This window comes from Hirundo rustica, chromosome 2, assembly GCF_015227805.2.
Source record: "Hirundo rustica isolate bHirRus1 chromosome 2, bHirRus1.pri.v3, whole genome shotgun sequence".
Classification (NCBI taxonomy): Eukaryota; Metazoa; Chordata; class Aves; order Passeriformes; family Hirundinidae; genus Hirundo; species Hirundo rustica.
This window is the reverse complement of record NC_053451.1, coordinates 22,280,381-22,295,684: the sequence shown is the minus strand read 5'-3', so window position 1 is coordinate 22,295,684 and position 15,304 is coordinate 22,280,381. Positions and strand designations below refer to the sequence as shown.

Genomic DNA, 15,304 nt, shown 5'->3' with positions numbered 1-15,304 from the left:
CTGGGAGAGATGGCTGTTTGTCCTTACACTTCTGTAGGTCTTGGAAGCGTGGACTTTGGACTGGATTGTGTATCAGCTGTGTTCCAGTGAACTGCAGAGCTGCGTTTCCTCCCGCCATGCACAGGGGTTTTAAATTGACCCTTTATGGCTGCATAATATTTATGAGTTTCCTGTTGAAAGCTCACAGATTATCAAAGGATCAACAGGGGGTTGGAAGTAGAAGACACAGGCCTTCAAGGTTATATATCCAGTCTGCTGTTCTAACAGATAGCTATCATCTATAGGCTTTGATCTAAACTAATTATCCTGCATTTCAGAAATAAATTGTGGGGGTTTTTTTGTCGTTGCTAATTCTGTTTCATTCCAACATAGATACTAGTTAATGAAGTCTACTTCCCCAGGTTAGTTACAATGGCCAAAATAATAAAATAAAAGAAAGTGGTTGCTGCTGTTTGTCACATTTCTGCCTTTCTTCCTTCCATGCTTGGCAAAAGACAAATCTGTTTTATTCTCTCCTTTTGGATACTTTCTGAAATATTTGTATCATCTTAGTGCTCTCACATACTGAGGAAGCATTCTGCACAACATCTTCGCAAGAGTGCAGTTTTTAAAGTTTTTAATTTAAAGAAGCTTTTCTTCAAACAACTTGGCAAGACTTTAGGAGAAGTTTTCATGCACATATGTTTCATTAATTCCTCCACAATACATTGCAGGCTAAAAGCTGAGAGAAGAAAATACGCAAGATTAAGAAAAGTGTGAGAGACCCTGCTTTTCATGGCTTATGTCTTCCAGCTTAGAAAAAAAATATTGGAAGCATTGAGGTTTTTACTATCAAATATGTTTAACCTTTCTTTACTTTTTCTAGTAGAGTGGGGAGATGGAAAGAGAAAATGTGGAGGAAGGCTAAGAAAGAAAAAACAGAAGTAAAAAAAAAATCAGGGAATAAAATTTTATCTTGTTCCCAAAGGCTGAAACTATTCCATGAAAACAAAACAAGGTGAGTTCTTTCGAGAACAGAACTGAAACCCTGAGAAAACGTGGAGCACTTAAATCAAAATTTTGCAGTTTACTTTTCTGTTCCAGTTTTTGGAGGAGAAATCTAGGTTGCCTGGCTGCCTGTGTATTTTTGTTTGTTTGTTTGTTTTGTGAAAAACGCCAATCACTTGTTTTAAAATTTTGAAAGTTTAATAGTAAATAAAATGGTTATAAAAATAGAATTAGAGTAAAAAATTGAACAATTAGGGTTAGGACAATACGAGACAATGAAAACAGAGTAACAGATGTCTGGGTGCCTTCCCAAGCAAAAAGCTCTGAAGAAGGACCCCCGTTAACAAGGGATTATTTCTTAAAAGCAATAGCCTGTTGAATATTCATACATTTCATACATGATGCATAAATTCCATTCAAACAAAGAATTCTCTCTGGTTAGTGTCACTTTTTTCCTTAAATCTCTATGGCTTCTTCAGGGCTGAGTGAGGCAGGAGAAGTTGGTCTCTTCTGATAAGGAAGTAGTAAATTCTTTTTCTCTGAAAGATTGATGTTATCCTGTGGTGGGAACATAAAAACTACATTTTACCTACAAAACTACATTTACCATACTATCAAAATATTAATACAACATTACTAATCAATACAACGTAATACATATAATAAACATCCTGCGTAGAGCCATATAATATGCACTTTTCACAGTTTGTTTTAAGGGAAAGGGCTGAACGGATGTAACTCGCTCTAATCTGCTGGAAACAGCAGCTGAGCTCCAGCGGCACAAGTGTAAGGATTGTTGTTTTGTTAAAGACCAAGGCCGCCCATCAGGTCCTGTGAGCAGCCTGGAAGTTGTGGGAATGGTTGGTTACCTCTAGGCAGGGCACACCAAGAATTCCAAGGTTCTGTTTTTCCAGGAAGCGATGTTCCCGGCTGGTCACAGTGTGCACAGCTCCTCACCGACAGCCCACGTCCCTTTATTACCTGCTCCTGGGCCACATGCCAGCGGGACAGAGGCGCTGCCAGGTGAGGCAGAACCGCTGGCAACGCGTTTATCGGTCGCCGTTTCAGCTCGTTCCACTCCAACCGTGCTCTTTGGAAAGATCAGCCGCTCCTTGCCTCTGGCTGAAATGGACGCCAATTATTAGCAGGAACTGATTCCTCGTATGTAGAGTTTTGGTTCAAGCCAAAGGGTAGTGAAATGGCAATATCGTCATTTTTTTAATAAGTAAAACCTTACAGGTTTTCTACAGAAGAGAAGGTGGAGAACAACAGAAAGGAAGTTTTGCTAGGCCCAGAAGATAGCCAGAAAGCAGCAAACCACTGATGCCAGATGATCAAGACCAAAAGATTTAGCTGTGTTTTACAGACAGTTGAGCAATCTTATGGCTCAAATCCTCTTTGCAGCTACATTTACAAAGGTATGATAATGGTAATAACAGCAATAAAATAGTAATAAATATATAATAATAATAGTATAAAATCCTGCACTGCAAGGAATCTCTTCTGGGGCTGTTCTGTCCCCCCCAACTCTGTATATCCGGATGTCTAGGAGGCAGGATATGTAACAGCACAGGTGGGAGGCCTGACCCCTGGTGTGAATTCTCTCTGGCATCAGCCAGTTTGGAGAACAACAAACTGCAGGTATAAAGTAGGAAGACCTAGGAGCGGTGGCAATGTTGTGGGACTGCAACGCAAGGGAGTGGAGCAAAGGGAAATGAAAACAAAGTAGATAGAAAGAAATAGATTGAGAAGAAAAAACAGCAAATAGGTCAGAGGATTGGCAAAGCTCCAGGAGCAGTAGTGCCGGGCAGAACTTTAAATAATGACTTCGAATGTAATAGTTTTATTTTCTCCGCTTGTCTAATATTTTTTCCGGACTGACAACAAGGTGCTGCTTTATTAAACCACTGAAGTGATTCAACATCTTATCTCGCCGAAGGCAAGAAGGCGGCAGAGGTCAGTGGCCGAACGCGTCCGGGCCAGGGAAGGCCGCAGAAGCACAGCACAGCGGGCAGGGATCTCTGTGCCCGGGGGTTTCCGGGATTTCCGGGGTTTCCAGGCCGTTCCTGCCCTCGGGCCACGAGGAGCTCCGGGGCCGAGCGCCCCGCGGGGATCGCGGCCGCGCCCCGCCCCGCCCCTCCTGCCCGCGCGGCCGCCAGCCCCGCCCACAGGGACGGCCTCGCCCAATCCGAGCGCGGTTCTCGGCCCCGCCTCCCCCGCGCGCCGGCCAATCAGCGTGGGGCGCAGCGCCGCGGGCCGGGGCCGGAGCTGCCTCTCGGGAGGTGACCGGGACGCGCCCGCCACCGGCGCCTCCGGCCCGGCCCCGACCCCGGCCCGGCCCGGCCCGGCCCGGCATGGCGGACGCGCACGGGGGGCGGCCGGCGCGGCGCTCCGCCCGGGCTGCCGGCGGCGGCACGTGCTGCTGGGCGCTGCCCACGGCGCTGCTCTGCGCCTACGGCTTCTTCTGCAGCGTGCGGCCGTCGGAGCCCTTCCTCACCCGGTACCTGCTGGGGCCGTACAAGAACCTCACCGAGACCCAGGTACCGCGGCGCCGGGTGCCTCTCTCTCCCCCACTCCCCCCCGCGGGCTGTGTGCCCGTCTGTCTGTGTGTGTGTGTGTGTGTGTGTGTGTGTGTGTGTGTGCTTTGCGCGCAGTACGTGAGTGCTGGCCGACACCGCCGTCTTTCCCCTCCCGCAGGTGTTCAACGAGATTTACCCGGTGTGGACTTACTCCTACCTGGCGCTGCTCTTCCCCGTGTTCCTGGCCACGGACTACCTGCGGTACAAGCCTGTGGTCCTGCTGCAGGGCCTGAGCCTCATCGTCACCTGGTTCATGCTGCTCTACGCCCAGGGACTGTGGGCCATCCAGTTCCTCGAGTTCTTTTACGGGATGGGGACTGCCACCGACATCGCCTATTATTCCTACATCTACAGTGTCGTCGATATCAACCTGTACCAGAAGGTCACCAGCTACTGCCGAAGTGCCACCCTGGTGGGCTACACAGTGGGCTCGGTATCTGGGCAGGTCCTTGTGTCAGTGGCGGGATGGTCCCTCTTTAGCCTGAACGTTGTCTCCTTAACCAGCATATCCATTGCCTTTGCCACGGCGTGGTTCCTGCCCATGCCACAGAAAAGCCTTTTCTTTCACCACCTCACAAGTCAGCAGCTTAGTTGTGAAATGAAGGTCATGGACTGTAAAAATGGAGCGGCTGTCCAGGATCATCCCGACGTGCAGAGGGCACCTGGCTGGGAGGATGAGACAAAGGTTCCCTTAAATGGGGAGGGTCGTTCAGCAGAGAAACAGGTGAGGTGTGCCCTGAGTTTACCTGAGCAGAAGATGCCGTACTGACGTGGTTGTCACCTGCATATATGTACCTAGCAGTAGAGATGTACTATCTAACAGCAAAAAAGCATCCCTTTACTTATCCCACTTCCGTATTTATGGCACAGGGGGAATTATTACTGCCATCCTTTTGCTGTTTGAGCATGGTGGGCCGCTTCTTAGTTTTTCTGAAATTGCTCTTCATATCTCACAAGGCTGCAGTTTGAATGCTCTGGGCATCACATTGCCATCCAATGGTGCAAAGCAAGGGACATCTCTGGGACACTAAACACTGAGCATATGTCCAAACTCTGTGTGTGCTTCTGGATGCACCCAGTGACTTGCAGGAAAAAGGCAGTTCTTGCACTCGCACTTTGACGTTTTTATTCCAACTGTTGTGCAAGTTAGGCTGTAATATGCTGTGTAATAATTGGGCTTTATCGTATGATCCTGGCAGGAAACTGGTCTAGGAACGAAACTGCAGTAGTTTTTGAGGGCACTTGGAAGCAGACATTGATTAGTTCCAGAAGGGCAGAACGTGGGTAAATTGCAGGAAGCACGTCGGCATAAGAAGAGTTTAAAGTTCCCTGCCTTGTGGCTCCTATGGGCTGGGTGTCCTGGCAAAGCCGTGTGTGTTAACGAGTGCAGGGACCCTTGCTTGGTGACGGGATGTGCGGGGCCGCACCGTGGCTGAGCAGCCTCCAGCCTTGGGCCCCGGCGTGAGCGTGGAGTTACCTGCTGGCCAGGCCCCTGCTGGCCACGCTGCTCCGGGCAACGCAAACATGTGGAGCTCCCTGGCAGGGGGACTCGGGCCCCTGGGGAGAGGCCAGCCTTGCTCCTCAGACAGAAGGCCGCGCTGGTTCTGAGGAAAAGCCAGAAGGCGGGCGCCGCTGCTGGATTAGCCAGCAGGGGGTATTTCTTAGCAGGGAAGCCACAGGTAGCTGGTTTGGGGGAGGCAGCATCCAGGGCTCCTTTCTGCTTCTCCAGCTACAAGTGGGAATGAAGGGTATTAACATTCCAGGGACTTAATCCTGCCCCATCCAGCACGATCTTGCGTGAGCAAGGGTATTTTTACCCGAGTTACGCTTGCGTGCTGGAGGGTGTTTGTTAAAAGAAATTCTGTGCCCTAAACGTAAAACTTATCCGTCCCTTTTGTTTGCCTTACTCCTCTCCTGTGAGAGTACGTGTAGTACCCAAGTAGTGGAGAAGAGTTTATAAAAGGAGCAAGTACACCTGCCTAACTCCCCAGAGGTGACTTACAGCAGGTGCTGAAGGCTGAGGAGCCCTGGAGTGTGATGGTTGTCCTTCTTACTGAGGTAACAGCGACCATATTTCACAAACATGGGTGGCTGTAGGAATCTTTGTACTGAGGAGGGGCTGCCAGGGCAGGGCAGGGCAGGTGAGCCTTTCTGCCTTATCAGACACATGCTTGGGGCTGAACAGCCAAATCAGTTTTTGCCCTGTGTGTGACCATTTCCCTTCTCTTGTTTTCCTGCGCCTAAACTTGAGATTCACGTGCAGTTGTCTGTGTGGGAGTTACGTGCTAAAGTCACATTGCCACAAGCCACCTCTTCCCTTGTGTTTTAGAGGAGTGGTATCCACATGCAGGGCAAGAGTTATGCCGTTGGCAAAGCACCGGTGGGACTGTGTGGTGTTTCATAAAGATGCTTAGAAATCAGTGACACTTGAAAGGGTGGAAGAAAGGAAGTTCAGGACAGGTTTCAGGCTGTTGTCTTTTGGGGTTTTAGTAGAAACCTTTTGAAATGAGTTTTATTGCTCATGGAAAACAGTCTTTCCCAGGCACACACTGCATGATTGCCCCAGGGAAAGGGCATAATGCCAAGAGCTCAAAGTTGCTGCTGCTGTCTGGAAACCACTCTGAAACAGGACGTGTGACAGCACAACGTGCAATAGCTCAGTCCTGTGACAGTGCTGTGTGTTTCCCTGCAGGGAATCCAAGTTCACAGGGGCCTGAGGTGCTGGGTGGGCCTCGGGGCTCTGCCCAGTCTCGCATGAAATGACCGCTCCTCCTACTCAGCCTAGAAGGGTCCTGCCCTGCAGAGCCTACAACTATGTCTGTACGTGTGTGTGTGTGCAGCAAGTGGAACCAGGAGCTTTAGTCTACAAAGACGTGCTCATTTCCTCTGCTGCTGTTGACATAAAGTGGTAAAGAACAGGACTGTAACAGCCTGTATGTAAAAAGCAATTTTGATTGTTATCATCCCCTGTTGCTAGAATTGATCTATTTTCAATTATTTTTAAGGGTCTGTCCCCTTTCATGCTCTTTCTAGAAAGATTTGGAGTGGAAAGCTTCATTTTTTATCTCATGCCATTTGTCAGGGCACTTGTATGTGCAGGAGCTGCCATTTGCAGCAGCAGTGTCTGGTGGAATTAGCTTCTGTTTCCCTTTAGGTCCCCAGGTGACATCTCTCACCTTCTTGAAGCCTTGGTGAGCTTCAACAGGGGCAGAGCGTGTGGCAATGAGATTGCTTCTTTGAGTGTTTATAAATTCCCAGTGCCTGTTCTAAAGAAAATCAACTTATTTGGGGACAGATACAGTTCTCTCTGCTACAAAATTTGGTTGAATTTGAATCAGGACTTAAAAGTGTCAGTGATACTTTTTGCCTTCATGATGTAAATAGCTGGCTTCTGATCCTGTCTTGTCAAAGTGGATATTGTTCTCTGGTGTTTCTTCTCTGGTACCCTTCAGTTGCTCACATAGCATGGGGCAGTCCCTGCTCTCTGCTGGGGAGAGCCAGAGATGGAGGGATGCTTGGGACTGGATCCTTCCTCTGCGTGTAAGGATACGGCCCTGTTTGGCACAGAGACTGTGGCCCGGGAAAGCTTTTTATCCATTATTCCATGGGGGTTGTGTCCAAGGATGGGATTGTCATTCACCAGTGACCAGACCACCTGAAAGGGGCAGTTCTGTGGAGCAGTGTGAAGCATTCATAAACAACTTAACATTTCTCTCCCCTTCCTTCTCCAATCCATGCAGAAGCAGAAAGTAGACATCGTGAAGGCGCTCAGAGATCTCTGGCGGGACTTCCTGCAGTGCTACTCCTCCAGGACCATGCTCTGCTGGTCCGTGTGGTGGGCACTGTCCACCTGTGGCTACTTTCAGGTCATCAACTACGCTCAGGGCCTGTGGGAGATGGTGCTGCCCTCTCACAGCGCGGACATCTACAATGGTGCTGTGGAGGCGGCCTCGACGCTCCTGGGTAAGCTTCTGGCTTCTGGCTGAGCTCCTGCTCTGCTGTTAGAAGTGTCTCATTTCCCTCAAGGTCACTAGAGCACGGTTTGGAAGTGCCATGCATTCCCCCAAGCATGCAGGAGAGGCATTTGGGGTGAGTCTTCCCTGACATGCAGAGGTAGGGTGCTCAGTGTGAGTTAGTTGCTGAAGCAGCCGTGATTCTTGGAATCCAGGACGTAGGTGTTTAGAGGAACCTCCCAAGCCAATCTTCATGCTGAAATACTTGGCAGAAGGCTCCAGGCGTGTGGCTGACGGATGTTCTTGGCTGTCACCGTGACTGTGCTGTTTGTTTCAGCCACTCAGAGTGAGACATGGGGTCCTGTGCATTTGGTTTTTCCTCTGTGAAGGTTTCCTGTACGCACCCAGCATGCAGTGAGCCATGGTTAGTCATTTCAGCACTGTTAGGAGCAGAAGCTATTAAGATGAAAGAAGTTGGTTGACTTGAAAGGGACAGGTAGGTCAGTCAACTCAAGCATTTGTTTATGAAGTTGTTTAATACTGTTTCATTACTAAAACTAGGACAATAGCTTTTTAAAATAGCTAACATAGCCTTTCAGAGGTTTCCTAGATGTTGCTGCAGCGTGCCCCTTTTCTTTGATGGAGTAATTTTTCTGCTGTGGACATCACTCACTTGTGGGCAAAAGAAACCAAGTAACGCAAATTATTAGTGCTTCTTTGGGCACGCTCAGCTCCTTCTTGAAATTCAGTAGGAAGCTGTGGCTGGTTTATAGTTCCAAAAGCTGGTTCAAAACCCGTTGTTAGCTGGGTTTGAAACTTGTTGGCTTTGTCTATTCAGTCCTTGGTGTGCTAAACCTGCCCTTCAATGACTTGGTCTCGTACACTGTTTCTCCACTCTAGCATGAGCCTGTGGCTCTTACTTCTAGTTTGGATTGGCTTCCTCTACCATCCTACCTTTGTCCCAGAGGGAGAAGAATTGGTATCAAGGAAAAGAAGACCCATGGTGTGGCCTAATAGCAGCACAACTTAAAACATGAAAAAAAAGGAACATCTTTGATAACAAGGTCCTATTTTAAAAGGCCTGTGAACAGTGGACCTCAACTCTTGTAAGACTGAAGTTTTTAGTTTCCCATTTTGATTTTTTTCCCTGAAGTATCATATTTATAAATAGTTGAATCATTTTGGGTGTTGTTTTCAGGCAAATAACCTGAACGGCTCAAACGACACAGAATCCTTCCAGTTGATAGGGATTAATTGCTTGAAAGAAGCAAAGTTTAATGAATTAATAGTCACAACTAAAAGCTTGAAGTGTGAGACAGGCCTGGAAGTCCTAACACGTGTTAAAAATGTGCATGCAGTGACCTGACTTCCTAGGCACTAGTGCAAATGCTCTAACCTCTGATTTCCACTTTGAATTTATTAATGAGCTGTTTATTTATCTCTGATGTCATGCCAAGGTTGTATTTTAACACAACATCTTTGCTCTGGGCCAGACAAGCCAGGCTTTTCTGGTTGTTCTTTGGTAAAATTAAGCTCTTTGTTCTCTTCCTTAGTAGCCTGTCTTTGCACCAAACCTGGTTGGAGTTACATTTTTTTTTTGAAGGTGGATAATCAGAATTACACTCAACTTTATTCAGTGAGGCCTCAGACTTACCAAGGAACATGCTGTTCACTCTTTTCCCTGTGCTAGAAATACCCCTTCCTGCTGCATCCCAGATCTGATTTGCCATTTTCATTGCTCTTAGTCATTCTGTGCTCAGTTGGGAGGAGCGTTGGCAACCTTTGCATAAGGTGCTGTTGCCATCCCTGCCCTGCAGAAGGGTTTAAGTTGGCATGGTGACTCCTGCAGCTGTCAGCTCCCTGTCCTGGCAAAGAGAAAGAGTGTTCCTTCTAGGGAGAGCAGCTGACTGTTAGGTTGCATCCCTGCACCTTCTTCGGCGTGTGGCAATCCTTTATCAGGTCGGGTTGTGAAACCAGGGGATCAGCTGAATGTGTCTCATTGAAGGACAGAGACTGCATATCTTAATTAGGTGATACAGCCTTGGCACATAGGGACAGTACAGTTTCGTGAATTGCCATGAGATCCTCGTGTCTGTTCCCAAATTTCAGAATTGCTGAGACAGCAGGAAGAATGCTCTAGGACTTAGCTTCTTTTTGCATCTCAGTTTTGCTGCTGGGGGAGCCAGACTTTCAAAGAACAAGATGTTAATCAGGTCAGCATCACAGGAGGCACTGAGAAGACTTTAGTGGGGAGAACGAAATTCTTTCCCTTGGCATAGTGGCCCTCCTCAGCAGTGTGCAAGATTGATGTAAAGTCTGACGGGATTGCAGGCTTGTGCAAAGTGGTGGTACATAAAGAGTCTTGGTGTGCTTGAAGGTTTTCTAAGACAGCACGCCAGCTAAGGGCTACAAAGAGCTTAGATACTGCACTGTAGCACTTTTGTGCAGCGGTCTACTGCTGAACACAATCCTGTTTTTCAGAGATGTCCTGTAAACCTCCCTTTGTCAGTATGCTGTTTGTCTGCTTTGCTGTGTACAGCCATTATACTGTTGGTTGCTATTTGGCTTGTTTGCAGAGCAAGGCCCACTTGGAATGGGAATTTTCTATTAATGAAATAAGTATTTAGGCTTCTCAGTTGTTGCAACTGTGATAGTGCATGAAGCACACCTTGTCTGCTCATTGAATTGCACGAAATACCACATGCTTTCCCATCCTATGATTTGTCTTTTATCCCCACCCTCCCCTCATGAAATCCAGCAAACCTGTCTGGGTTGTAAAGGATTGTTCTTGCACAATCAGTAGTGCATGATTATAGCCTGTGATTAGGCTGCATCCCAGGAGATGTGGATTTGGACACCTCATCTTACTTACTCTTACAGCCCAGTGTGGAAATTACAATAAATAATAGGGGTTTTTTTTGTTTCCTGGGGGAGAGCTCTAACAGCTGTGCATTAAAGTGAGTAGTGTCTTTCTCCTTCCCACCCTCTGCTAAAGCACCACTAAATAATTAGGTGAGTGCTTTTGAGAACCAGGGTTTGCATTTCTCAAAAGGAATTGCCCGGTTATTGTCAGCAATGCCACAGTCAAGCATAGAGAACTGGGTGGCAGTGATCTGAGCCTGGGGCTGTCATGCTTCTGGAGCCAGAGAGGAGACTTTAGAGGCAGTCAGCATTGACCTATGTATTTTTTTTTCCTGTTTCTGTGAAAGTAAATGGGAGTTTACAGCAGGGTTCCAGGTGAGGGAGGGATCTGGTAAAGGAAGAACTGGTGATGTGTTCCCATTTGTGTCCTCCGCTGTTAAGGACTGTGGAGCTCCCAGAGCACCATCTCCAAATTGCTCCAGCTGTAATTACTAAGATTTATGCTTTCCTTCCCCTCGCAGGAGCTGTTGCAGTCGTTGTTGTGGGTCACATAAAAACATCCTGGGCAATGTGGGGTGAAGTGGCACTTGCGCTGTTCTCCTTTCTTATTGCTGCTGCTGTATATGTCATGGACACTGTTCGTAACATCTGGGCGTGCTATGCATCCTATGTCATCTTCAGAATTATCTACATGATGCTAATCACAATAGCAACGTGAGTATCTCTGCAGCATAAACTGCTCTCAAGGCTACAGCTGCTGTGAAAGCGGTGCGTTTCCTCTGTCACGAGTGATGCAAGGGTTTATGTCGTGATTCAGGCTGGAAACTGAGGCATGGAGATGTATTTAGCTGGCAGCGTGCCCAAGCTTAAAAGTCTTGTGACACTGAAGTGACTACTTCTAAATATTAGATAGTGCTGATTGCTAGGGAGATGTTTTTCTTGAACGTGGCTGGAGTGAAGTGGTAACAGATGAGGAAAGGACAGTGCTTTGCCTGGGTTGAAGCATCAACTTCCCCATACCTGTAGGAAAACCACTTCAATGTTATTTGCCACTTTGAGGAGGAAAGCATAGCTGGTTTTGAACCACAAAATCACTCCAAGACAGCTCAAGCACAGGAAGAAGGGTGATGCTGAAACTGGCAGCTGCAAAGGGAGTTCTGGTTAGAAGGATGCAAAAGTTTATGGACCACACAGCAACAGACTGAAGCTTTGAGATTGCCAATAGCTCTCTGGGGTCAGAGTGCATTGCGTCTTCCCTGTGGGGCAAGACCCTTTACATCAGAGAGCAGGGCTGCTTCAGGAACACTGAAACCCCAGAGCTCCCTAAGTGGTGTGTTGGGCTGTTGGTTTGTTTTTTAAAAAAAGGGGTTGCATATGTCTGTGGGTCTCTTCTAGCTTCTGAGTTAGTCCTATGGTGTAATGATCCTGTTTAGAAAAGGATACTATGTGCAAGGTAATTTAGCTGTGGAAAATACTAAAGCAGTCAATGTAACTCCTCAGTTTGCATAGTCGTTCTGTCTGGAAATGTTCCTGCAATTCATGCATTCCCCTGCTTTTTCCCTTATGTTTCTGGTCGTTCTTTTCTTTCCAGGTTCCAAATTGCCACAAATCTCAGTGTGGAGCGGTATGCCCTGGTGTTTGGGGTCAATACTTTCATTGCCTTAGCACTTCAGACTCTGCTCACTGTGATTGTTGTGGATGCCAGTGGGCTTGGCTTGGACATCTTCGCCCAGGTATGATAGATGCTCTTACCTTTATTGATGGGAGATGGGGAAGGGAGGAAGATAAACCAAGCTGTAAAGCTCTGCAGCTACTTGCTTCTGGGTCAAGGATTTGACAGAGAAATAACCACTCATCCTGATATTTTAGAAGTGGAAAGGAACTCATTTATTTTATTAACATTCCTATAAATCTGGTAACTGCTTGATTTAACCGCTTTTTATTTTTCTTTTCCTCTTCCCTGCAGTTCATGATTTACGCCTCTTACTTTGCGGCCATCTCCCTGGTGTTCTTGGTCAGTGGCATCTGCAGTATTGTGAGAAATTGCACAAGACCAGAGCAGGTGCAAAGCAGATCTCCTGAAAGCCAGTAGTGCCCCAAGAAAAGACTCTTGGTGACTGCATATGAAGACACAGGTCTGTTTTTAATCTCTGCCTTTTCTTCCCAAGGCAGTCACCTTAACGGTATATGATCCATATTTATACTATATTAGTAGCACATTTTAGAACGTGAATGTATTAGTTCTTACGTAAGTAAGAACAAATATCTTCTTTCTAAAATGCCTTTTGTTCTTCTGTTGCATGTATGGGATGTGCAGCGAAGAACTGTAAGTTTTCTCAGAGAATGAGAACCTTGGGAGGTTTTAGTCTAACGCTGTCCATCTGCAGGCGGTTTTGTGATTGTCTGGTCAGCTGCTGCTCTCTGTCATGGGGTGCTGCTACGGGGCAGAAACGAGGGCACACCGACAGACCTCTCTGTGGAGAGCCCCAGGCCTGGGACAGAGGTGGCCTGAGGACTGTGCTCTGCAGTGTGGCTCTCGCTGAAGCTGCCCTGTGCTGCTGGATGCTCTCTTTTGAGGACTGGTACACTTGAGTTTCTGCACACGCACATGCTTCCTCGAGGAGCTTCTACTCTTTCTCCTGATCCTGTCTGTCATCCCTGCTGCCAGAGGTTTACCTTAGCTGATCGTGGTGCTTCCTCAAAAATACGACTCTGTCAATTTGTGGCACTGGTGAATCGGCTATCAGCAGCACTACTTGTGCCATAAAGGCCTGTGCCCAAGGGGCTGTAACTGGAGGGGGAACTTAGAAGGAGTTGAAATAGGCAAAATGCTAATCCAAGGGACCCTTGGATAACTTTGCCTTTTTCCCTTGGGGCTGCAGGTTCCTGTGATTACAGGAGCCATTGCCTTACAACCCACGGGCTGCACTGTTTCAGGGGCTGGTGTATGTTAGCATAGCACTGAGAAGGAAGGTACCTCACAGGACTTTAAGCTACTCTTTGTGCCCTTAGAGAATTGTGACTGGTGATTAAATTGACATCTTCAATTACGGCAGTTAGCCGAATGACTGCCTGAGGCTCTGGAAAATGATGATTTATGGTCTGTCATTTTTCCACCGTTACTTTAAAATGCCTTTATGCTTCTGGTGGGTCTCTGTCCACTAGTTCTACCTCTTCTTTCCACATGAGCAGAACAATGAATGTTTAGAGTGGGCAATTCTTTTGTTAGTTTAAGCAATTTGAGACTTGCCTCATAGCTGTTTTTAAAAATAATTTATTTTTTCCAAATTGCTTCAACGCTAAGGAGAAGTTGCACAAAGTTGTTCTGGCCTTGGGCACCTGGCTATTCTGGCAGCATGACCAGCACAGGAACATGTACCTATGGAGTGTGCCTGTTGCTGTGCAGGTTGTGGTGAGTTGAAGTGCACAGGAGAGCTGGCAAGGGAGAAGGTGCAATGCAGCCTTTCCCTCCGTGCCTTCTCTCTGTGCGTTCATTAGAGCTCCTTTCTTCTTTCCTCTGAAGAAGCAGCTTTGGGTCATCATCTGTTTTTAGTGCCATGGCAACTTCACAGTATTGGGGCTAGGAAGGTGTTTTCCCCCTGGCTGGGACATCACTTTCTGTGAGCCTCAGCCTTTACTACACAAGGTGCATGATTGATGTGTTTGGCATGTGCTGCCTGGGATCCAGGGAGCCCTTCCAGGCTGACTGCTCAGGGGAGCCCACTCCCCAAAGCTTTTCTTTCTGCAGGCTGCCTCCTGAAAGAGCCTCCTAAAAAGGGCTCAGCTGCACTGGCATTTACACATGTAAACTTCACTGCCTTATCCTGAAATGCAAACTTGAAGCCACCCATGTATATATTCCTTTCTCTACAGTTTTTATTTTTTAAAAAAATAAAATCTGAAGCCATGAATTGCTAGCTGATGAGCTGTCCTGGGACACAGGGATAGTCTGTCCTTTGAGTTCTGTGGTCTGATGGCAGTCGGAGCAAGGCAGGGGCAGTGGATGTACAGCACTCCTGTCAAGTGACCAAAAGGAGCAGCTCAATTTTAATCATACTTTTCGTACAGACATCAAATCTTTGATGGGGAACAGGCCAGTTATTACAAGTAAGTCACAAATTAACTAATGAATAACAGCAATATCAGTGATTTTTGTACCAAAGTAATGACACTGTGGCAACTACAATAGAAAAGCTTGCTGTGCTGTGTATGTCTTCAGGCCCATAATGTGTGGAAGTCACACCTGGATGTTGTTCAGGTTCTGAGCTGTGGTGATGAGGTGATTATAGAGCCTGATTGGAGCTGTATGCAGAGTTAACAACGATGCCTATGAAAATCTGTAACCATGTGGACATTGTTGGTTTCTAATTAAACAGCTGTTTTTGTTAAATAAAAATACTCTGAGATATCCTGTGTGGATAGTGTTTTTGGGGTTCTTTTTCTATTTTGATACCCTGCTAATCCACAGTACTGCTGCTGCAGGTTGTTCTGAGCATCTTTGTAACAAAGAGATAAGCAACTTAGAACAAAACATGCAAAAAGAAGCAAGGCTTCAAGAAGCTGAGAGCTGCTAGCTGGCTTGTGTAAGGTTTGCATAACTCTGTGCAAGTGTCTTGTGTTGGGGATTCTTAACTGCTGAGCAGTGCAGAAGCACCTCTCTAATTCCAGTGCAGACTGGTCTGGTGAGGGAGATCATCACTCACTGATGCAGGGTAGCTCAGGTCTAACTGGGGGTGACAGTGAGGGAAAGCAGGTGTAGGTTTGCCATGCAGGAGGACCTTTCTACTTACATTGACCTAATTACAAAATCCAGGCCTTAAAGGAGAAATGCTGTAAGCTCCCCAGCCTGGCACACGCTGCCGTGGAAGACTCTCCTGTGCTGTTTCTAGAAGACATGGCTTCTACTTCATAGTACAGGCTAGG

General features: G+C 47.1%; 1 protein-coding gene across 1 annotated transcript; it reads left to right on the top strand.

Annotated features, from left to right (window-relative positions):
* The first annotated feature begins 3,341 nt into the window (after window positions 1-3,341).
* SLC19A2 (solute carrier family 19 member 2) lies at window positions 3,342-14,782 on the top strand. Its single transcript, XM_040053861.2, has 6 exons — window positions 3,342-3,527; window positions 3,685-4,290; window positions 7,307-7,529; window positions 10,903-11,095; window positions 11,973-12,114; window positions 12,348-14,782. Exons 1-6 carry the CDS (start codon window positions 3,342-3,344, stop codon window positions 12,471-12,473), a joined length of 1,476 nt encoding a protein of 491 aa, XP_039909795.1. The 3' UTR covers window positions 12,474-14,782.
* The last annotated feature ends 522 nt before the right edge of the window (window positions 14,783-15,304 follow it).

Coding starts and splice junctions, on each gene's coding strand:
- SLC19A2 (XM_040053861.2), top strand. CDS start 3,342: ATGGCGGACGCGCACGGGGGGCGGCCGGCGCGGCGCTCCGCCCGGGCT. Junction 3,528..3,684: donor AGAACCTCACCGAGACCCAG/GTACCGCGGCGC, acceptor CCCCTCCCGCAG/GTGTTCAACGAGATTTACCC. Junction 12,115..12,347: donor GCTTGGACATCTTCGCCCAG/GTATGATAGATG, acceptor TCTTCCCTGCAG/TTCATGATTTACGCCTCTTA.